This window comes from Saccoglossus kowalevskii, chromosome 1, assembly GCF_978046115.1.
Source record: "Saccoglossus kowalevskii chromosome 1, keSacKowa6.1, whole genome shotgun sequence".
Classification (NCBI taxonomy): Eukaryota; Metazoa; Hemichordata; class Enteropneusta; family Harrimaniidae; genus Saccoglossus; species Saccoglossus kowalevskii.
In genome coordinates, this window is record NC_140641.1 from 19686041 (window position 1) to 19712625 (window position 26585).

At 33.7% G+C, this 26585-nt stretch overlaps 1 protein-coding gene across 1 annotated transcript in view; it reads right to left on the bottom strand.

Annotated features, from left to right (window-relative positions):
- Positions 1 to 26585, bottom strand: part of LOC102809942 (basic immunoglobulin-like variable motif-containing protein) — a 55094-nt gene that overhangs the window by 16110 nt on the left and 12399 nt on the right. Inside the window, exons 2-5 of the mRNA XM_085496751.1 lie at positions 26396 to 26547; positions 26053 to 26202; positions 16242 to 16362; positions 10730 to 10825 (exon numbers count right to left, since the gene is read on the bottom strand). Coding sequence (XP_085352877.1) covers positions 10730 to 10825; positions 16242 to 16362; positions 26053 to 26202; positions 26396 to 26537 — 509 coding nt within the window. The 5' untranslated portion in view covers positions 26538 to 26547. The remainder of the gene's footprint in view (positions 1 to 10729; positions 10826 to 16241; positions 16363 to 26052; positions 26203 to 26395; positions 26548 to 26585) is intronic.

Genomic DNA, 26585 nt, shown 5'->3' on the forward strand with positions numbered 1-26585 from the left:
ATTGATGCAAATATTGATGTAAATGTTGATGCAAATGTTGATGCAAATGCAAATGTTGATGTAAATGTTGATGCAAATAATGACGCAGATGCAAATGTTGATGTAAATGTTGATGCAAAAGTTGATTTAAAGGTAGATGCAAACATTGATGCAAATGTTGATGTAAATGTTGATGCAAACATTGATGCAAATGCTGATGTAAATGTTGATGCAAATGTTGATGCAAAAGTTGATTTAAAGGTTGATTTAAATGTTGATTTAAATGTTGATGCAAATGTTGATTTAAAGGTAGATGCAAACATTGATGCAAATGTTGATGTAAATGTTGATGCAAATGTTGATGTAAATGTTGATTTAAAGGTAGATGCAAACATTGATGCAAATGTTGATGCAAATAATGTTGATGTAAATGTTGATTTAAAGGTAGATGCAAACATTGATGCAAATGTTGATGTAAATGTTGATGCAAATGTTGATGTAAATGTTGATTTAAAGGTAGATGCAAACATTGATGCAAATGTTGATGCAAATATTGTTGATGCAAATATTGATTTAAAGGCAGATGCAAACATTGATGCAAATGTTGATGTAAATGTTGAAGCAAATAATGTTGACACAAACGTTGATGTAAAGGTTGAGGCAAATGCAAACATTGATTCAAATAATGTTGGTGCAAATATTGAAGTAAAAGTTGAAGAATATGTTGATGTGAATGTGAGTTGATGTACCAACTGGATTACCCTACTGATATATGCACCTTTAAAAAAAATTGTACTACTTCATGAGCGAATCATCTAACATAAATGTCTTCAATAACAAAATTTTTAATGCTGCTGCTGTGGCAGTTTGTTAATATACTGGAATATTTTCAATATTTCTCATATTGAAAATGCATTATACTTCACAGAGAAAATGGAATGACCTAAAACATTGTATAAATGCATTATGAATGGCTCGAAAGTCTGATGAAAAGGCAGGTGTCATCGCTAGCTAGTAGCGATGAATGAACGAAGGTTGTTAAAAACCACTTCTTTACAAAAGACATTTTTACATTAAGAACCCAGACAAACCACTCAACGTTTTACATGAATTTACACACAAGTTATTCAAGTAATGTACTTTTTAATTATTAGTGGGATTTCAACTGTGAGCAAAAATACAATATTTGATTTTTGATGAAATCAGTTTTAAGTAGTTTTGAAGATTGACATACTTGTACTGCAACTGCAGTGCCATTATTGCCATTAAAATACAGATTTCTATTCAAAGATTCACAGCTTAAAGAATGTAAGGCGGTTTTACCTTACTGGTTTGTCATCATGCCATGGTGATTATTGGGTAGCGGTTACAGTAAGATTAATCATTTTTGAGAAATGGTTACTTAGATGAAATGACATGTGTAAATTCTTTTATAATGATATAACCACGATCTGCTTTAAAAAAAGGATACGTGAGAAAATATTTATTTTTATATGAAAAAATATTGACCTTGTCAATTCCAGAAAATAAAGGAATTATCCTTTAGATTGGAAAAAATATGATATACACAAATGTCTGGATTTCTGAGAATTCCTACCCCACAGAGTAGTCGCACAATTAACATGACTTAGGCCACACCGACTTAATTTTATGGATGACATCCACGCGTGGATTAGTTTTCGCCTGTTCTCAAACAAAAAACAAATAAACAAAAAAAAATTTCCAACGATGAATCTCCACAGATCGGTTTTCTGTTCGGAACTTGCCGACTCATATTGTCGCAAAGCGCCGGCTTGTTGTAAAACTCGTTTTGGACTACCTCAAAAGGTGGCAATTTTGTCGTAAATGATCTTCTTCACATGCGTTGCCGAGAATTCCAACATGGCGACCACGTGATCAAAATACGTGAGCATAAAAGTTCAGAGGAAAAACGGAGGGATTGTTGTAGATTGGTACACAATTGACATCGGCCAGGGTGACGTTTACATAGCTATACGATAGATATTGTTCAGACTGGCTGTCCTGCGTTTCTTCTGCAACGATGAGAGAGATGGGAGAGGAGTGGAGGTGTATGGTGGCCTAAAAGTCAGTCAGGCGACAAGTCAGTTCGTTTGCAAGAGATCATTTTTATTTTATTTTATTTTTTTGATACTTAAGGTTGAGATCCCTAGACATGAGACACTAGACATACTTGCAGGGTTAACATGTAGGCTTCATTTCACCTGACAACACAGTTAAAGCTAACCCCAGGTATGTAGAGAGGAGCAAGCAAGGACATTTCTGTATCATTGCAATGTTTTGTTAGTTATTGTCATAAAGTAGTGATATGTATGTGATATGGTGTTCATGCTGTACCATGCAGTGTTTCTGACTGAAGGTACTTCATCATGACTACTTGTACTAGAGCTTGTCTGAAATGGTTATACCTGTGACAGTAATACAGTACGAGATGTGTACATCAACATGTGCCTCCTACAAATAAAGACTTCTTGTTGTTTTTTTGATACACTGTGTTCTGCCGTCCAATTCGTAATACCAGCTCCGTAGTACTGTGGTTTTTAGCAGCATGTTTTGTTTTTTTTGGCAGGATTTTTTTTTTTTTTCGCCCTCTCGCATTAGTTTTGGGGTCTCCAGAGGATGTCATCTATAAAATTAAATCAGTGTGGCCTTATGATTTTTGAAAAATAAAAAAAACGCATTTTTTACTGAAATTAACAAGCAGCCTGTCTACTATATGAAAGTATTAAATTTTCAAACATTTACCTGAAATTCAAGAAACTGTAGATTGACTGTTGATTACTGTAATCAATTAATTAATTTTTCACAGGTTTTCATTTCACTATGCGAGAAATCTGTTATAAAATCATGCAAACATGTCAAATTACAATTGAACTCACTGTTTTGCAGATAAAAAAACAGTGAAATTTAAAAACCCAGCTAATATAATCAGTGAAATGTTTAATACCAGTGAAAGTTAATGTTTTTAGAGTACCTCATATTTCAGCTGTAAATTTTTTTTTTTAATTTCAAAGTCATTATCAGTCATGCAATGGACTTTTTTCCGTTATAAATGAAACATTCAACGTTATGCATGAAATCGAATGTAAAAACAGGACAAACAAAGGTCATAGTGATGTCAAAACATAACATACGATTTGACAAATGTGATTTTTTACTTTGTGCTACATACATTTGATGATGGTCTCTTTTAATGAAGTAAGGATATCTCAATAAAATATTTCCCTTTGAAAGATCAGTATTTCAACATTGAGCTATATATAAAAAAAAAAGTTTTTATCCACTGAGCAAATTGTTGTGAGGATATCACTAAAGTTGTTAAATGTTTATGCAAATTATCTAATTAACATATGCAAAGTGGTGTTTAGACACTCAATTACACACACATTATGCATGTACCAAGCTTTTATCCACTGAGCAAATTGTTGTGAGGATATTACTAAAGTTGTTAAATGTTTATATGCAAATTATCTAATTAACATATGCAAAGTGGTGTTTAGACACTCAATTACACACACATTATGCATGTACCAAGCTTTTATCCACTGAGCAAATTTTTGTGAGGATATTACTAAAGTTGTTAAATGTTTATATGCAAATTATCTAATTAACATATGCAAAGTGGTGTTTAGACACTCAATTACACACACATTATGCATGTACCAAGTTTTGATGCATTTGTACAAATAGTTGTAAAGCTATATGGACCATAGATTGAAATTGAATAATTATTATGCAGATTGCAAGATTTATACACATAGATTTTTTTATTAAAATCTAGATCTGGAATTCATCATAAGGTGTACCAAACAGCATTCCAATCCACCCAGTGGTTTTATTAGTTATATTATTTGACAGAAACATCCATTCATGCACACAGACAGACAGACAGACAGACAGACAGACAGCCAGACAGACAGACAGACAGACAGACAGACAGACAGACAGACAGACAGACAGACAGACAGACAGACAGACAGACAGACAGACAGACAGACAGACAGACAGACAGACAGACAGACATCAGCAAAACATGACTACCTAATATATTAACTATTACATTTAGTACTGAAATTATGTCTATGGTCAACTTAAAAAAAAAAAGATTTTACTTGCTTTCACTGTAATAAAATTAATAACATAAGACATTTATAGCTGTGTAAAAATTCATACATTGTTCCCATTAATTTATATTAAATGGTGCATGACTATTAAATTTATAGTTATTAATGTTGAAAAGACAAACTTAATTAAGTTGTTAAAATCGAGGGCTGACAATTATTTAAACAGGTCACACTGAAAGAGTTTATAAATCTCTGCTCATAAAAAAGTGAATTGTTTAGTATATCACCATCATATTTCTACAGGAGAAAATTTTGAAATTACAACATGAAGTTTTAAGACTCGTTGTGATAATTTCGACCGATATTTTTTTCATTTTTCAATAAAATGTACTCCAGGTTAATATAAAAAAAAAAGTTTGGGTCACCAGGCTATTTTTCGAGAAAAGGACGGTTATATTATACTGAATATGGTGGCCATTTTATCAGTACTGTAAGGGTTTTACCATATTGGTTCCTGGACAAAGATAATATATATGCCATATCTCAAATTTATGTAAAAAGTTATATGATTTATATGATATTATAATATTATCACTGGTAGTCAATAACAAGTATTTGTTGAAATAATGTGAAAAACAAATAATCAAAAAATAATAAGTTCCACAACTACAATGTGTTACGACTTCTTATCTTATCCTAAATTATTTTTAAAATGTTGGTTTTTAAAAGTGACAAGAAAATTGCAATTTTTCTGTAACACACAAAAATATGTTGTTACAAGGTTGTACATAATAAACCAATGAACATTGTAATGCAAGTTATGACGAACTTTCTCAAAAAAAAATAAAATAAGATTAGGCTTCTAACTTTAGAACAATAAAGTCATATAATCTCGTCCCCTCTGCCTTCATGAGTTTACCTTCAAAGTATGGAGCACAGACAGTTTCATAGCTTTACATAAACTGAATGCCATTCTCCCAACCCTGAATGCATGCCTGGCAAATCCAATACATACTACCATATTTTCGTTGTCCAGCGGTGCAAGCGCTGATGCTAAAGCCTGGATTTTCCAACTGAGAAATATAACTTCATAAAAAAAATTTAACCTATAAGTCAATATTGCCCTTGTTTTATATAACAGATTATTATTTATCAGGAATAAACTCGCATAAATCGTCATTATTTAAAAAGCATTGACAGTGCACAATCCCTGTTTGGTATTTACCAATAGTCAAATTCAATTATCAGTACAAATCAGATGTACATATCAATGTCTACCAAATTAAGGCCCCGTAAAACCATTATATAAATGTCATTTTCAAAGCAGTATGGCATGAAGTGCATAGACTGACAAAATGAAGTGATTATAATCACATATACAGACAGAAAAACTTGGATGAATACTATAAAAAGAAAAAAAATGGCCACCAGTTGGCCATTTTGTTAAAAAAAACAGGACGTCTATCTGTAACACAATATTGCATAATCAAGATAAAAAGTTTGAATGAAATCCCCTGATTCATCTCTGAGAAGCGGTTTTGAAATGTAATTTTAGGATTTTATACAAAATTGTCGTCAATTAGACAAATTTGATCAAATCACAAAAGAATGGACACACATTGATATTATCTATGAGTATACTTTGTGTGTGCAAACTTTTAGGTCAACGCGTGTTTTATATTATTACAAAGCTATACTCACCGTTCATTTTTCACCGATATTAAAAGCTGTACAAGTGTACACTCTTTTAAAATGAAATTGAAGAAACACATTTTCATCATTGTTTAAGGGAGCGAGAGGGGAAACAAAAGTTTAATTGAGATTTCATTTCCTCGCCAGTTACTAAGCATGCAGTTATGGCAATGTATATGTTTTCAGAAAGATCACATATAGCAGAATACGATCATCTGTTTTGGGTTAATATTTGCTCAGGGGATTAAGTTACGATCGTTCCTGTGAACCTCCTAAACAGAGGTTTTTTTGCGGAATTGGCCGTTTTTCAGTGTTCCTTTTTTCTCTGTTTCTTTTTACTGTTGCTTTATGAGATAATGATCTTTGAAAATGCGTCTCGGAATTTTTATGTGCCTCATAGTTCTGGAGATATAGACCGTTGAATTTCATGGACTAAATTCCATGAACGTCTCCATGTTCTCGTGGCCATAACTCAACGTCAAGGGTTCACATAAACGTCCATGTTACATCATACTTCAGCCCATTATGTGGCAAATAGATTGTGTAATTTGTACATCTTTAGCATAAAGAATAGTGTTAAAAGATGACATCTTCAATAGTTATGATAGTCAAAAATTAGTTTTCGTAAAACTCAATAAAACGTTTCTTCGAATTTGGCCACTAATAAACAGCTAATTAATTACCAAATGTTAACCATTTCGATCATACTTTATCAATATACAAGTATCTGATCTGCGAGGACTGTTATATCGTGAAAACATGGTTGGTTGTTTTTTAAAAAGTGACAAAACTTAACAGTTTCATCGAAAACTTCAACAAGATGGCGCAATTAATTTATTCAAGTCCCTTTGTTATGATGAACAGCGTCAACAGTACACTCGGTTCTCTAAACATAGGGCGGGCCGTCATGACATCATATATTTACTCACGGGATATACATGCCTTCAAGTACAGATATGTACTATGGAGAGTGTACCATTATCGGATTCGTTATAATCAATTACATGTAGCCCCAAGTCAGCAGTTTTTTTCTCCCGAAGAAAAACGAAATGTAACGTTGGCCATGCTCACAGAAAACCACGAGCGGGATGGTGTTGAAGAGTGGTTACAGATAGACTAGGCAGTAATTCTATGTAACTACTAAATTTACGTATTGCGCGACGACCCTTTCCAATGCTATAAGCTGCAATCACCAACTTACAGTTTACATCGAAAGGATTTTGAGGTCTTTTAACAGCGTCAAAAATTTTTCGGCGGCCAGGTTTTTTGTTTGTTTTTAGAACTCCTTCCTATGATTATATTATGTTATTAAACACAGAGAAAAGCTATAATTCTATAGCATAATGTTTGTTCTGTGATCGCGAAACAGACACTATTTATAGTGATCTGCAATGGACATTTATGTTCATTTGATCAACAACAACAAAATATTATAGAAAAATATATTACAGTAGACGCTAAAATTAACTGGCAAATTTTTTGGAAATATCACAATTTTACAAAGGGCCATATAGATTGATAGGCAGGTTATTCTGATCAGTTCAAAGCAAGGTGGTCGTTGAGGAGAGCATGTTCAAATTTCATGTCAACAAATGAAGTATTTAACATGCGTTGTGCACATGGCTATGAGTCCCATAAAAAAAACAGGGCATGATGCGGCGACCACTGACGTTTAATTCTAACGGGAAAAACCATGGCATTCACAGGGGTAATGTAACTCTATTGGAGAAAAAAGAAGTATTTATCTTAAAGATCGCTATGGTCAATATTTTGGATAATGGGTCACAGATTGCGGTAGATCACTGAAACCAAAATATTGCCATTTTGGAACTATTTTCCCATCTACGACATTCGGCATCAACACAGGCCGGCTTTCTTATACAGTAGTACAATTTACACTTGGTAATGTAAAAATCTGGACATCCGATTCACTAAAATAACTAATTAGCGAATGCATTCTATTAAACACTGTGTTCAAAAGTTAAAATAACTTTGTATCATAATAATTCACACAAAACATAACATGGAAATCATTCATATACGGATGCCACGAGTGACCGGATGCCTTGTATTCATTCTTGTTGTGTGCGTGAAATTCTTGCTAAAGACGCCAATGTAAATTTGTGGCTCATTAATTCGTGCCCTGGAAAAAACAATTTACTACGATGTTATATTTCAGTATTTATTTTTTTGTGACAAAAAAAGATTACTCAGGTGCTGAATCCTCCTCGCCCATAGGAGATCTTTTACAGTTAATAATGTTTCAGATCAGTACAATAAAAAATACAAAAAGAAACAAAGAAAGGAGTTTAACTGTAAAACATGTCTTTGAAAGCCTGGTATCATGATATTCCTGTGAACTGAAATTGTCTGTAGGAAGTAATTAGCACCATTGCAAGGGGAGCACCCTAGAGATTAGCACTCAATGACGAGCAATTTTCTCCTTCAAAACAGATACAATGAAAAAATAATGATGAGATACACCTAAGTACAGATAAGACTCAAGCAATGTGCGACAACGTTAAAATGAGGTTTTTGATTACTTAAATTCCTAAATGAAAGTTTAGTAGGTTTTTACAGAGGGTGACGAATTACTGAGCTTGCAGGTAAATTAAAATTTTGTTGCAAAATTCTCATATATCTTTCTGTCATTTCTTTGATTAATTTAGACTAAATGGGCAGAAATTCTTATTGGCTATAGGTATTGATCAACATTTTTGAAAAAAATATCTAAAAATTCATGCAGATTTTATGAAAAAAAGACAATTATATACAAGCTGATTTTGATATGTTTATATAAGGTTAAAGACAGGTCAGTCAATTACGGAAAATGTTTAGGTTACAAGCAATACTGTAAATCACTTTCATTTTCACAACACAACGCAAGCTTTCGTGGTTCAGAGAAAATAAAAATGAAATTTTTTTCAGTTCAGTTTCATTCTTGCAAAAATAAATTGGGACTAATAATTACTAAAGCTGAATAATCTGTATTTTGACATCATAAAACTGTGTATAAATGTTAATATTGTGAAAAAACCACGACAGCTACTTGGAAGTGTAATTTTTGCTCAAAAACAAAACACTGCAAGCAATCTGATCTGCGTTTATTCTTTTGGTGGCCACAGCGTTTTGTTAAAAACACTGTACAGTTAATCGCCACACAAGAATTGTAATCTGCCGATCGTGCTGACAAGATATCGTAAAACATGCTAGCTATTGTCTCTGGAGACACCTAGGGTACATAATTTTCCTTAGATTTGACAGTATACAATTTTGGAGATGAAAAAAAAAAAAAATGACCCAAAATAAAGGTACCCCAGTAGTCAGATACTGCTGATAAAATGCAATTGTTCGAAAGGACTGAAGATTTGGAATAATTGCTACGGATTACTGACTACTATATTCAATATATCATACCTATCAGTCACAGCAGTTGTCAGTATCTTTTATATACAAATTATTGGTTGCTGACATACATTCAGTTTTGTCTATCAGTGCTTTGAATGCCGTCATTTTTCTCATCAATTTTTTGTGTTGTTTTGTCTATTTTTATGTATTGTTTGAAATTGTTTTGATAATTTTTAACCAAATAGACAAAATTGTGGATAAAAATAGAGAAAATTATGTAGGTAATTATTTTTAAACAAGCCATGCATGGAACAGTCCCCGTTAGTTATCAAATTTAAGATATATAGTTTTGTATATAGTAATATACAAAATGTAGCTGGAATATAACCATGTCAGGAATATGATTTTTTTAACATTAAAATGATTGACATTTGTATCTGATCATCAAACAAGTACTTGTCCATATTGAGAGATATTGCTCTGGAACAGCATTCAAAATCAACCATTTTTAATACATGTATATATATATATATATATATATATATATAACATGATGTATAACGAATATATAAAATTTGAATATCATCAGTCAAAGCATTTAAGAGATATGGCTCTAGAAGCCCAATCATTAAAACAAAATGGCCGCCAGTCAGCCATTTTGAATCCAATCTGAAAAATAAAATGACGTGCTTCAGGAACCTGTAATGTCTAATGTATGTTATAAGTTTGAACAAAATCCATTCATGAATGCAAGAAATGCTTTATATTTGAGGATTTTTTTAGAGCACAAAAATAGCCACCATTTGGCCACTTTGAAAACGATTGTCAAACCAATATATCCGTATATCTATGACGTGATGTATAATGAATATTTAAAATTTGAACATAATCAGTCAAAACAAGTCAGACATAAGGCTCTGGAAACCCATTCATTAAAACAAAATGGCCACCAGTTGGCCATTTTGAATGTTACATGTATCTGAAAAACAAAATTATTGGCATCAAGGACCCATAATGTCTAATTTATATATTAAGTTTGAACAAAATCCATCTGTAAACAGCCAAGAAATGCTTGATTTTTATGATTTTTTTAGCACAAAAATGGCTGCCATTCAACCATCTTGAATCAGATCATAAAACAAAATGATGTGCATCAAGGTCCTATAATGTCCAATGTATATACAAGGTTTGAACAAAATCCATCTGTAAACAGCCGGGAAATGCTTGATTTTAATGATTTTTAGAACAAAAATGGCCGCCATTCGGCGGAACGGGGACTAACAAAATGTTGTAATTTGCATCCTAGCACAGTTCACGAAGTAACGTCTGTCTTGAATTCCAAAGTTTGAATGTCATCGTTTCTCACTTCTCTATCATTTTTATGTCATTTTCTACAATTGATTTGACAAACACTCCATGAAAACAAATATAACTGAGGTCACTGTCAAACATTTTATTTCTCAGATTTATTTTATGCTATTGTTCAAGAAATCCTGATAAAACAAGTCATGAATGACATAGTCCCTGTCTATCAAGTACTTGTGAAATATAGTTGATAAACTTTGATATTTAACCCTTATTCTGCCAGCCTTATCCAGATAAATTGATTAAATTTATTGATAATTTACCTGCCAACACCCATTGTGGTATAAAGATAATTCCAACATGAAACCAAGGAGGAAATCCCACAGGATTTATTGTACTGAGGACGACTTATACAAAACCTGAAACAGAAGAAAATGTATATTAATAGATAATTATTTATATCAAAATAAAAACAGTTGAGATGTATGGGTGTTTATACTTTCATAAAAATTTCACAGGGAATGAATAAAATTGGCTTTGGAATATCAGAAAAATAGATAAAAGACACTTGAAAAAACATAGTGAAACAATCACAGCCTTGTTTATACCCGGTAAAATTTAAGAAGAATAAATTTAGTGGTGTGATAGGTGTTAAAGTTTCAACATAGATTTCATTTGAAATGTAGGTGGAAGAATTACTGATGAACCAATTGAAATGAGTCACTGATGAACCAATTGAAATGAGTCACTGATGAACCAATTGAAATGAGTCACTGATGAACCAATTGAAATGAGTCACTGGTGAACAAATTGAAATGAGTCACTGACTAACAAATTGAAACGAGTCACTAATGAACCAAATGAAATCAGTCACTGGCGAACCAAATAGAATTAGTCACTGATGAATCAAATAGAATGAGTCACTGATGAACCAAATAGAATGAGTCACTGGCGAACCAAATAGAATTAGTCACTGATGAACCAAATAGAATGAGTCACTGATGAGCCAAATAGAATTAGTCACTGATGAACCAAATAGAATGAGTCACTGATGAGCCAAATAGAATGAGTCACTGATGAACCAATTGAAATGAGTCACTGACTGACTAACCAAATGAAATAAGTCACTAATGAACCAAATGAAATGAGTTACTGATGAACCAAATAGAATGAGTCACTGGCGAACCAAATAGAATTAGTATCTGATGAACCAAATAGAATGAGTCACTGATGAACCAAATAGAATTAGTCACTGATGAACCAATTGAAATGAGTCACTGACTGACTAACCAAATGAAATGAGTCACTAATGAACCAAATGAAATGAGTTACTGATGAACCAAATAGAATGAGTCACTGGCGAACCAAATAGAATTAGTCCCTGATGAACCAAATAGAATGAGTCACTGATGAACCAAATAGAATTAGTCACTGATGAACCAAATAGAATGAGTTACTGATGAACCAAATAGAATGAGTCACTGGCGAATCAAATAGAATTAGTCACTGATGAACCAAATAGAATGAGTCACTGGCGAACCAAATAGAATTAGTCACTGATGAACCAAATGAGACAAGTCACTGATGAACCAAATGAGACAAGTCACTGATGAACCAAATGGACTGAGTCACTGATGAACCAAATGGACTGAGTCACTGATGAACAAAATGGAATGAGTTACGGATGAACCAAATGGAATGAGTCACTGATGAACCAAATGGAATGAGTCACTGATGAACCAAATGGAATGAGTCACTGATGAACCAAATGGAATGAGTCACTGATGAACCAAATAGAATGAGTCACTGATGAACCAAATAGAATTAGTCACTGATGAACCAATTGAAATGAGTCACTGACTGACTAACCAAATGAAATGAGTCACTAATGAACCAAATGAAATGAGTTACTGATGAACCAAATAGAATGAGTCACTGGCGAACCAAATAGAATTAGTCACTGATGAACCAAATAGAATGAGTCACTGATGAACCAAATAGAATTAGTCACTGATGAACCAAATAGAATGAGTTACTGATGAACCAAATAGAATGAGTCACTGGCGAATCAAATAGAATTAGTCACTGATGAACCAAATAGAATGAGTCACTGGCGAACCAAATAGAATTAGTCACTGATGAACCAAATGAGACAAGTCACTGATGAACCAAATGAGACAAGTCACTGATGAACCAAATGGACTGAGTCACTGATGAACCAAATGGACTGAGTCACTGATGAACAAAATGGAATGAGTTACGGATGAACCAAATGGAATGAGTCACTGATGAACCAAATGGAATGAGTCACTGATGAACCAAATGGAATGAGTCACTGATGAACCAAATGGAATGAGTCACTGATGAACCAAATTAGACAAGTCACCGATGAACCAAAAGGACTGAGTCACTGATGAACCAAATGGAGTGAGTCACTGATGAACCAAATGGAATGAGTCACTGATGAACCAAATGGACTGATTCACTGATGAACCAAATGGAATGAGTCACTGATGAACTAAATTAGACAAGTCACTGATGAACCAAATGAGTCAAGTCACTGATTAACCAAATGGACTGAGTCACTGATGAACCAAATTGAATGAGTCACTGATGAACCAAATGGGATGAGTCACTGATAAACCAAATGGAATGAGTCACTGATGAACCAAATTAGACAAGTCACTGATGAACCAAAAGGACTGAGTCACTGATGAACCAAATGGAATGAGTCACTGATGAGCCAAATTAGACAAGTCACTGATGAACCAAATTAGACAAGTCACTGATGAACCAAAAGGACTGAGTCACTGATGAACAAAATGGGATGAGTCACTGATAAACCAAATGGAATGAGTCACTGATGAACCAAATGGAATGAGTCACTGATGAACCAAATGAGACAAGTCACTGTTGAACCAAATGGACTGAGTCACTGATGAACCAAATGGAATGAGTCACTGATGAACCAACTGGAATGAGTCACTGATGAACCAATTGGAATGAGTCACTGATGAACCAATTGGAATGAGTCACTGATGAACCAAATAGAATGAGTCACTGATGAACCAAATAGAATGAGTCACTGATGAACCAAATGGAATGAGTCACTGATGAACCAACTGAGACAGGTCACAGATGAACCGATTGGAAGAAGTCACTGATGAATCAAATGAACTGAGTCACTGATGAACCAAATGAGACAAGTCACTGATGAACCAAATGGACCGAGTCACTGATGAACCAAATGGAATGAGTCACTGATGAACCAATTGGAATGAGTCACTGATGAACCAAATGGAATGAGTCAATAATGAACCAAATAGAATGAGTCACTGATGAACCAAATAGAATGAGTCACTGATGAACCAAATGGAATGAGTCACTGATGAACCAAATTAGACAAGTCACTGATGAACCAAAAGGACTGAGTCACTGATGAACCAAATGGAGTGAGTCACTGATGAACCAAATGGAATGAGTCACTGATGAACCAAATGGACTGATTCACTGATGAACCAAATGGAATGAGTCACTGATGAACCAAATTAGATAAGTCACTGATGAACCAAATGAGACAAGTCACTGATTAACCAAATGGACTGAGTCACTGATGAACCGAATGGACTGAGTCACTGATGAACCAAATGGAATGAGTCACTGATGAATCAAATGAGACAAGTCACTGATGAACCAAATGGACTGAGTCACTGATGAACCAAATGGGACGAGTCATCAATGAACGAAATGAACTGAGTCACTGATGAACCAAATAGAATGAGTCACTGATGAACCAAATAGAATGAGTCACTGATGAACCAAATAGACTGAGTGACTGATTAACCAAATGGGACGAGTCATCGTTGAACGAAATGGACTGAGTCACTGATGAACCAAATAGAATGAGTCACTGATGAACCAAATAGACTGAGTCACTGATTAACCAAATGGGATGAGTCACTGATTAACCAAATGAAATGAGTCACTGATGAATCAAATGGACTGAGTCACTGATGAACCAAATGGACTGAGTCACTGATGAACCAAATGGACTGAGTCACTTATAAACCAAATGGACTGAGTCACTGATGAACCAAATGGACCGAGTCACTGATAAACCAAATGAGACAAGTCACTGATGAACCAAATGGACTATGTCACTGATGAATCAAATGGACTGAGTCACTGATGAACCAAATGGAATGAGTCACTGGTGAACCAAATGAGACAAGTCACTGATGAACCAAATGGACTGAGTCACTGATGAACCAAATGGGACGAGTCATCGATGAACGAAATGAACTGAGTCACTGATGAACCAAATAGAATAGAATGAGTCACTGATGAACCAAATGAGACAAGTCACTGATGAACCAAATGGACTGAGTCACTGATGAACCAAATGGGACGAGTCATCGATGAACGAAATGAACTGAGTCACTGATGAACCAAATAGAATGAGTCACTGATGAACCAAATAGACTGAGTGACAGATTAACCAAATGGGACGAGTCAACGTTGAACGAAATGGACTGAGTCACTGATGAACCAAATAGAATGAGTCACTGATGAACCAAATAGACTGAGTCACTGATTAACCAAATGGGATGTGTCACTGATTAACCAAATGAAATGAGTCACTGATGAGCCAAATGGAATGAGGCACTGATGAACCAATTGAAATGAGTCATTGATGAACCAAATGGACTGAGTCACTGATGAACCAATTGAAATGAGTTATTGATGAACCAAATGGACCGAGTCACTGATGAACCAAATGGAATGAGTCACTGATGAACCAATTGAAATGAGTCACTGATGAACCAATTGAAGTGAGTCACCGATGAACCAATTAGAATGAGTCATTGATGAACTAATTGGAATGAGTCACTGATGAGCCAAATAGAATGAGTCACTGATGAACCAATTGAAATGAGTCACTGATGAACCAATTGGAATGAGTCACTGATGAACCAATTGGAATGAGTCACTGATGAACCAATTGGAATGAGTCAATGATGAACCAAATGGAATGAGTCACTGATGGTCCAATTGGAATGAGTCAATGATGAACCAAATGGAATGAACCAATATTATGTATTATTTTAACTAATGTATTAGAAGCTGCATTCGAAAACAAAGTCACAACCATTCTTTTTGATTAATTGAGAACCAAAAATTCATTTCTCATAATGTGTCGCACAGTACCATTTAATTTATAATACTGACAACTAAAGAATGTTGACTTGTTCTGAGTTCTGAGAAAGATCAAGAGCTAAACCATACTCCTACCCATAATATATATTGCTAGCTTTGTTATAATTGTTATATTAGTGAACCAATAAATTGCTGGTACCAACACATGTTGTTTCCAAAGCTACAAAAAGTATCAGTCATTCATTCAAAACCATGATGGCCATATATATATTTAAATATCATGCATACTTCATGACACAGAAAAAAGTTACACTGCAAATTAATAATCCAAAAAATATTACATTGATGAACAGTGAACTAATAATTATTGGCAATAATATTTTTATTGTATTTTTTTTTTTTTGAGCAGAAACAAAAAAAATTTTTTATTTCTCGTCAATGAGAATTAACCTCAAGGTGGATTGATATCATCTGAATATGGTCATTTACTAACAAGTAGATTTATTGATGGAAGAAAATGATAAATTTAAAAGTAATAATATCTTAACAAAATTAGGTGGTCCAACTAATAGAGGAAGTCCAAAATATTAGAAGGGGGACTAGTACAGTGATTACGGAAGTTTTCATATTCACCCCCAGCAAGTATAAAATAATGGTCATGTCCAGTTATATACTCACCATCTTCTTAAATCAAGCACTTTTCTTTCTGCAATTGTCTTCTGCGTAGCATTCACCACCGGTGGGTCGTATCGTTCTATGGTTAACGGCTCATTCTGAGTTTTACGCAGTTTACGAAGACCTGAGAGTAGTTAAATACAGGAGTTTCTAATTATTCGAGAATGAATCTTGTATGTATATTGTCCTTACATAATACCCCCATTCTCAATTCACAACTACATGTAAGTATGGCGTATAGAATATACAATTCACCAGTGAATGCAAACACATTTTTTATTTCATCGCATAGCTCTTACTAAAAATAGAACCATTTGAGACAGATCAAATGCAGACAACCTGTACATTATTACTTTATTGTGGCTTTTTAGTGAATAACTGTTGTTAATCCTAAAGAAAAAAGTAATTGCATTAGTCCATGTGAGTTATCAGTATAAAGTTTAAACATGAACAGTTATATGTCAGAGATAATGGCTCTAGAACAGCATCCATTAAAACAAAATGACGTGCATCAAGGTCTCACAGGAAATGTCCAATGAATGTACAAAGTTTGAATAAAATCCATTCGGACAAGGCCGAGATCCATTTTTTGAATGGCAGAAATGCTTATTTTTGAAGAATTTTCAACATTAAAATGGTTACCATTTGGGCAAATTAAAATTGATCATCAAACAAAAACATTTGCATATGTGCAACATGATGTATTACGCATATATATTTACATGTAAGTTTGAACATGATAGGTTCAAGGTATGTCAGAGATGGCCACCAGTCAGCCATTCAGAGTCAAATTTGATAGACAAAATTTAGTGCATTATTGTCTGATGTACATACCAAGAACGAAAATGTGCTCATACAACCAAAATATTTTTTTTAGCACAAAATGGTCACCACTGAATTAGCCATCTTGAATCAGATCATGAAACTATTGGACATGACACATTCACACACACAGAAGTCAATCTATGAGACCCTGCTATGTCCAGGTCAGGAATAATGAATTACTGAACAAGAGTAACAAGAACAACTGTAACAGTTTAAGTGTTTTAATTTGTTTGTCAAATAACTCATCTTTTGTTTGTCAAATAAACTCATCTTTTTAAACAGACTTTTGAAACTCAGTAGTTTTTCTTTGTTGTTGCTATTAATGTTTTATTCATGATTTAATATTTTTATTTATTTTTTGTCTTGTAAAGCGCCTATGAACATTTATTTTGGATATATGGCGCTATATAAGTGCATACTTATTATTATTATTATTATTATTATTATTATTAACTGAAAATTTACAAAAATGTTGTCTGTTTGCTCCAAAATTAGGGTTCATGTCCGGAAATATTGAAGAAAAAAAGTGCATACAAATTTGGGATGTGAAAATCTGGTGGTGAAAAGGTTAATGTAGTCGTCACGCTGCATTAAGCATGATATGTGTCATATATACAATGTATTTAAAACACATTGGTTTGTTTACATGAAATTCGTATGACCATAATATGGCCATTTTCAAACCATTTCAATTTCAGTCTAGAAATTAAATCGCATAAAATACCAAGTGACCTTACGATCGATATAGCACCCGCTGTCTTAGTTGATTGATAATGTTCTTTACAAGATGAAATATTAGATAAAGGTTATTTGCCATATTACAACAATAGCAGTGGTTGCCATGGCAATTGCAGTTATAACCAGGATACAAATCAAGAGGTCACCTAAAGATTTCTGTACATTTCAAGACTCAAGTAATTGAACTGGTAGTTTTCAAAGAAAAATCAATAAATAATTTTTTACCATTATATTACTGTGGAGTAAACAATTAAGTTTCAGAACATGTCTACCCATCAGTCCTGCTCCTTTGACCTCTTCACCACCAGACTTTCTCACCCAAATATTTCCGTACTTTTTTCTTATACTCGTCAATATTTCTAGAAATGAACCCTAATTTTGGAGCCAACAGACACAATTGAGTCAATTTTCGATTTTTATTAAACAAATTTGGCTATTTTTGTCTTAATCTAAGGAAAGAGCAGACCATGAAACGAGACTATTTTATGAATTTGTGATGCAAAGAGGAAACTGGTTGTGAAAAGTTTAGTAATTTAAGTTAATGATGAAATGATAAACATTGTTCAATATGTCATTATATAGTAAACAATTTATCAAAATTACATATTTTATTAAAAATTAGGGTACGGTTCATTTTTATTTTGAACCAACACAATTTTCTTTTTCTTTATTTCTGGCTATCAAGTTTTAAGCAGGGCCACCAACTTTTTCCACTTGCAGATCCTGAATCTCATTGATATTAGTGACACCCTGAATCTCATTGATATTAGTGACACCCTGAATCTCATTGATATTAGTGACACCCTGAATCTCATTGATATTAGTGACACCCTGAATCTCATTGATATTAGTGACACCCTGAATCTCATTGATATTAGTGACACCCTGAATCTCATTGATATTAGTGACACCCTGAATCTCATTGATATTAGTGACACCCTGAATCTCATTGATATTAGTGACACCCTGAATCTCATTGATATTAGTGACACCCTGAATCTCATTGATATTAGTGACACCCTGAATCTCATTGATATTAGTGACACCCTGAATCTCATTGATATTAGTGACACCCTGAATCTCATTGATATTAGTGACACCCTGAATCTCATTGATATTAGTGACACCCTGAATCTCATTGATATTAGTGACACCCTGAATCTCATTGATATTAGTGACACCCTGAATCTCATTGATATTAGTGACACCCTGAATCTCATTGATATTAGTGACACCCTGAATCTCATTGATATTAGTGACATCCTGAATCTCATTGATATTAGTGACACCCTGAATCTCATTGATATTAGTGACACCCTGAATCTCATTGATATTAGTGACATCCTGAATCTCATTGATATTAGTGACATCCTGAATCTCATTGATATTAGTGACACCCTGAATCTCATTGATATTAGTGACAAACAGAAAGCAGTATTTTATACGAAAGACATTTTTCACAATACATACCGGTACATACTTTTATATTAAAAAAAAAAGTGTAAAGTTGTGACAAATCTTGGCTATACATACCCCCTCCTCCTGACAGACATTTATATTTGTGACGTGACTGATTGAATACCAAAGCTTGAGCTATTAGGATTTTAATACAGATGAGAGTTCTTTTATCAAATTAACCAGACATCAGTGCATATAAAAGATGATAGATCACCTAATCAACAGTAAAAGAATCCTGCTCTATGCCAAAAATGCCTAATATATCATTCACAGTCTACCAAGTATCAGTCTCAGTGCACAAAATATTAATAATTAGATATTCCCAGGCAAGAAAAACTATACAAGCCTCTCGTAGATAAAATAATTGGCAGGAAAATAAAAAAAACTTTCTCAAATTATATCATTAATAGTCACTAACAAAAGCAGAAAAACAAACCCCCCTCCCCCATAGTTTAGTTCAACTCCAAGTTTCAGAGAAATTACAGCCGTTCTGAGAATTATTTGGACAGTCAGTTAGCAAAATAACTAAAACACTTTGGTCTTTGTCCAATCAAGACTTGTTGGCGCCACTTAATTGACGTGCGCGTGGTTTGGCATGGTGAATTGCAAGTATTATCTAGCGTGCGTAGTATACAGAAACCATTTTTTATTTTTTTATATTGTAATTATTTTCAGTAATTTTAAAAATCACAAGTTGGGTGTTGCGTAAATTTGTCGAAAAATGTCAACCCCTCGCTTAATTTAGACATAATAACGGTCGTCATACTCTCGTCATTTTCAAACTGCAGCTGTGATTTGCTCAAGAAAGGCAAAGTCAACCAAAGCGTTATTATCAAGTTTTCTATCTATGTATCCCTGACTTACTCTCCTACTTCAGTATAAAATCTGAATTTGATACATAATGCACAAATAATGTAAAAAACAACTTTTAGTTTGGCTCACAACTGTCGCGAAACTGCAGCGTGTCCAATGCTAAGAAACTTTACTTTGCGACTTCCCGCCAACGACGGGTTCATTAATATCTGGGGTTACTCAACACTCGGGAGTTGTTTTGTAAATTTCAGGTGGATTCAGATGGTTATACCAATTTAAAATAACACTTTGAATGCATATACAACATAACCTATTAATGTATGGTAACCAACGCGTGTCGTTTTGAAAAAAAAACCAGCGTTTTACCCTCATCTAGCTAGAAAATGGAATGATCCCAATTGTGGGCGTACCAATACAATGGCGCCATCAAGTCTAGATTGAAAAAGACCCAAGTGTTTTGCAAAGTTCCAAGACATATTGCTAACTGACTGTCTGAATAATTCTCAGAACTGCTGTAAAATTTATCATTGAATTTGGAAGCTAATAATTTACATGAACCCTTCGAGCGGCAAAGTCTACTTTTGTCACATACTGCGTATACAAAAATAAAATTCACCTATATTTTTTTTAAACAATTTTAATAAGGACTTGTATATAGGAAACATACAGTTATGTCTCTTTAGTCCACAATTAATAAAGTGATAATCTTAGATAAACACATTCATACAAAACATACATGTAGTACTAAAATTGTGGCAGGAAAAATGATAGCATTCAAAAGGTTAATAAATATATAATAACTTACGTCATATAATCTGATTAACTAAGAATTGATCGCAATTTAATACACCTGAAGGGTGAATTGAAAACCCTGTCTCATCATAATCGTTTTGATGCAACAGAGTGGCAATGCTGCTCAGACGATAGCGAACCAATTAACCGTGCAGTCTTTGGTCAGACTCGCTCATAGATCTGTTTGCCAATTATCGTCAGAACCACAAGAGACCAGTGTAGATGTCATGAGTATACCATGCAATATAGCTCTGACGTCAACCACAACTATCAATAGCATATGGAGGCTAATATGTGTTCCAACCTTTTCACTCACTCATATATTTAGTTCTCCTCAAATTGCATAGTGAACAATGTTGTGTTATGATAGCACTGAACTGGCCCAGCAGGGCAAGGTTTCCTGAAATCAGTCTCCTGGTTGATAATCCCTGATGCTTAATTGCACCTCTTCACCAATGAACCCACTTCCTGCATGGAGGTGATCGGGCCAAGTGAAAGGATTTCCAGCCTTGGTTGCTGAATGTGCTGCAGATATGCAATACAACAGATCGATTGTACCAAAGTCACTGGTTCAAACACTGAGATATTGATGACTTGCAAGGATTACACCCATTCTCTTTATCCCAGTAATGGCTGAGTACTTATTTCTTCTTTATAAGGGCCTTGTAGGCATGATCATCCAGGAATATATACATAGCTTACTATGCTATTTCATTAATTAAGTTTTCTGAATTTCTATGGAAACAGATCTAGCACAAAATCAACTCAAACAACATTAAATCTTTTAAGCTACCAGGAAATGTCACCATGTTGACCTCTCCTTCATTTAATTAGAGCTAAGGAATCAGTAATTTTGCAAAATGCAGATAGCTACATGTATACGTATATGGTACTATTTTTTATATTGAATCTGAAAGCCCTGCTAAATGTTCATACTTCTGTGTTCAAATAGACCATTTTCCGTTCACTGCGAGAATCACGCGTTATGCGTGAAATCGAACGTAAAAACAGGACAAACAAAGGTCATAGCGTCGTAGTCGCGTCAAACATCGCGTGGGATTCGACAAACGCGAAAGTATTTCGGGGACATTTCCATGCTTAATAATGTGCTGTTCACATTTGATGATAGGCAATTTCGATTAAGTAAGGGTATTTGGAAGCAATATTCCTCTGTCGAAGATCGGCCGGTCGATGTGAGCTACGAAATAAAGAAATTCTAGTTCAAAATCAAATCGTTCGATTTTTGCGGCAGACATTCGACACGCGTCTTTCATGCATCTCGCGAGATCTCGCAATGGTACGAAAAATCACCTATTGGATCTACCGTATATAAGCATATTTGCCCAAAACAAAAAGATTCAGCTGTAAGCTATAGCTCATTGTTTTTCTGCTATGCAGAAAACAGAAAAACTGCCAAACCTTGGCAAGGTGGACAGTTGAGGCAATAAAGTTTGCCATTAGCAGAGTAAAGACCAGCAGAAAAGCTAACATACTGACCATTCTGGACGATGCCCTGCTAGACCATATGTGCTAGAAGAGGGCTTAAAGTGGGGGAGTCGTCACCTGCGCATGCATCAGATGGCCATAGCGTGTCATTGTTTACAAACAAGCATCAACCCATGAGCCTTTGCGTTTTTCGCATGCGTTATTATCATCACTTGGGTCTCAATTCTTGCACGTGTGCAGGTGACGCCCCCCCTTTTTAATTCAATAGTCGACTTTCACCATCTGAAGGACTTTTCTTTAGTATTGACTAGCTGCCTCATCTCAGGTCTCATTGTAGCAGCTAGGGCACTGAGTCTCATAAACCCAAGATGTGCTATTTGATTTAATGTTAAGGATGTCCAATAACCATTTAACTTTAAAAGTGAGTTATGATCAGCATATGTTTTTTTGCTAGGCCACCCAGGTTATTTGTTAAGCAGATTTTGCTTTTAATGACCACACCAAAAAGTTCATGGTGTGTTGTGTACAAGAAATAATTGTTGAGTTTCATAACAACTCAAAACAATTATGTGTATATACTACGTTTATGTATGATGTTATTCCCACTTACATACAAGTTTATTTTCAGGGGAAAAATAAAATGAGGGGGGCGGGAGTGTTCCTGTAAAAAATACCATGATGTAAATATATGCTCCTTTATAAAATTTGCAAACATTATAAATGATGTGGCAAACACATTTATAACTTCTAAGAAAATTCAATTAAAAGTAAAATGCTTTCAACCAGCTGCTTCAGAAATACAAATTAACCAGTCTTTCTATGTTTAGAAATTTTAGCGTCTTGATTTTTTTTCTCTGTATTGTTAGTGTTGGTTATTTTTTATATAGAATTTATTATTACTTTATTGTATTTTACATCAAAATCTCAAATATGGGGTACAATAGCAATAACCAGACTTACTCGTCCAAATTTTTCTGCACTTTTTTTTTTATATTCTTCAATATTGCTGAAAATGAACCCTAATTTTGGAACCAACAGACAAAATTTGAGTAAATTTTCAGTTTTTACTCAAAAAATTCGGCTTTATATTTCATACTGACTAAATTAAACTCATACTGCATATCTGGTCTTGCAAAACTACGTAAAGATAATCCTAAAATCAAAGAAAGCTTAGAAAGAACTCCCGTGTGCTGAGAGTATTGAAGACACATTAAAAATTAATTAAAAATTACTAGTACATGAGATATTGATGGAAAAGCTGAAAACTAATTATGTAAATCAGGTAACTATTATATGAACAGAACAGAACAAAAAAATTATGAATTATTATGCTAATTAGAGAATTAATATAAACAAATTTTAACCCAAAATTAATCAGGCCTGTCTATTGTCCTAGAGCATTTATGTACCAAATTTTATTCAAATGTGATGATCAGTAATTGAGATATCAGTGTTAATTAATTATGTTAATTATGTGATAAATAAGCATAAATATTTACCAAAAACTAATTGAGTTTCTGCATAGTTCTCTTTAAAAGTTTCATTAAAATCCAATTTGTGGTTCTTTATATATCAGTGAAACATTATGCAAATCAGGTATTTAATATCCAATTAAAACTAATCAGGTGTCTGCATAATCCTAGAAGATCTATGTAGCAAGTCTCATTGAAATATGATGATTACTACTTGATATATCAAAAGCTGAAAATTAATTAATTATGCAAATTAGGTAATTAATATGTACTGATATTACCCTAAAAACTATCAGGTCTGTGCAGTGTATGTAGCCAGTGTCATTGAAATGTGATGATTACTACTTGAAATATCAAAAGCTGAAAATTAATTAATTATGCAAATTAGCTAATTAATATATACTGATATTACCCTAAAAACTATCAGGTCTGTGCAGTGTCCTATGACATTTATGTACCAAGTGTCATTGAAATGTGATGATTACTACTTGAAATATCAAAAGCTGAAAATTTATTAATTATGCAAATTAGGTAATTAATATGTACTCATATTACCCTAAAAACTATCTGGTCTGTGCAGTGTCCTATGACATCTATGTACCAAGTGTCATTGAAATGTGATGATTACTACTTGAAATATCAAAGGCTGAAATTTAATTAATTATACAAATTAGCTAATTAATATATACTGATATTACCCTAAAAACTATCAGGTCTGTGCAGTGTTCTATGACATCTATGTACCAAATTTCATTGAAATGTGATGATTACTACTTGAAATATCAAAAGCTGAAAATTAATTATGCAAATTAGCTAATTAATATATACTGATATTACCCTAAAAACTATCAGGTCTGTGCAGTGTCCTATGACATCTATGTACCAAATTTCATTGAAATGTGATGATTACTACTTGAAATATCAAAAGCTGAAAATTAATTATGCAAATTAGATAATTAATATGTACTCATATTACCCTAAAAACTATCAGGTATGTGCAGTGTTCTATGACATCTATGTACCAAGTGTCATTGAAATGTGATGATTACTACTTGAAATATCAAAAGCTGAAAATTAATTAATTATGCAAATTAGCTAATTAATATATACTGATATTACCATAAAAGCTATGAGGTTTGTGTAGTGTCCTATGACATCTATGTACCAAGTTTTATTGAAATGTGATGATTAGTACTTGAGATATCAGTGGAAAAGCCGTAAATTGATTAATTATTATGCAAATTAGGTAATTAATATTGCACAGATTTTTACCCAAAACTAATCAAATCTGCGCATTAGTTTGGAGCATCTGTGTGCCAAGTTTCATCAAAATCCAATGAGTGGTTCTTTAGATATCAGTGGAACAGCTAAAAATTAGCTAATTATCATGCAAATTAGGTAATTAATATGCATGGATTTTTACCAAAATCTAATCAAATCTGCGCATTGGCCCAGAGCATCTATGCACCAAGTTTCATCATAAACTGATGTATGGTTCTTGAGATATCAGTGGAACAGACGGACACACACACACACACACACACACATACACACACACACACACACACACACATACACACACACACACACACACACACACACACATACAGACACACTAACTGCAAAGACTCCCTTTTTGTGCTTCGCACATGGGAGTCAAAAAAAACAATAGTCATGAGGGTGTGAATGAGAATGGTTTCAACTGGTGGTTTTATGCAAATTCATGTGGTCGTCCTGGGACACATTGTCTGTTGTTCAGACTTTGAAACTGTTGGATTGGGTTTTATTCAGGTGGTTAATAGGGTGGTTTAAGTTAATCCAGGTTCAAACTTCTTGTTTGAATATGAAAGTGTCCATTATTATACAGATCCAATATTTAATTTAGTATACCAAATTTTTTAAACATAGAAACAGCCTCTGTAATTTATGTATTTGCAAATGCTACTGAATAAATATCTAGTACAAAAAAAGTACCAGCAAATATACAACAAAGTTAATAGTTACCACACGTTGCCTTTCATTAAGTAAACCTACTACTAAAATTATACATTCTTTTTTTGAAAAATGGTGATCAAGATCGTTAACCAATGAGACATTATGTCCATTTGATTCCAAATTATCAAACAACGATAGTGTTGTACCTTAAGACAAGCACTACATATAGTGTCATACTAAACCATCAAAAATAGAGATGAAATGTCAGTAACAAATGTAGGTGTATATATTTAACGCAAACTTAATGACAGTTACGAGAATCAATTTAGACTTACTTTGTCTTGCCGGTTTGTATTTTTGTTGTGGTTGATTATTTTCACCACCCCATTCTGTGAGATCAATCTCCCAAGCAAGGACTCTATCTCGTCTCATTGTGGTTTCATCTGCATCGTCATCGTCAAGTAATGGTACTTTGCTTGTTTTGTCTGAAAGGACACAACCAATAGCAAATCATTTTCTGAATAAAAATGTTTTCAAATGTGATTTATATCTCATTAATTGATAATTATTCATTAATTTCCAATGAACAAATAATATAATATTGAAGATAATCTGTTTGATGGCAACGTTTGATAACAATAACAATATGAATGACCTGATGAGCTATATCTTTCTTACCATTTTCACCCCGACTAAGTTTGTAACGTGATTTTTTCTTTCTCTTTTCATCCTTGATATCATCACGTTCTAAGGTATCGCTCTCTTCTGTCGGCATGCCAGTGGTCTCATCCGAGTCGCTCTGTGATGTAACGTTGCCCATATTTCACAACCTATTAATAAAGTAAGACTTTATTCACAAATGGTCGTC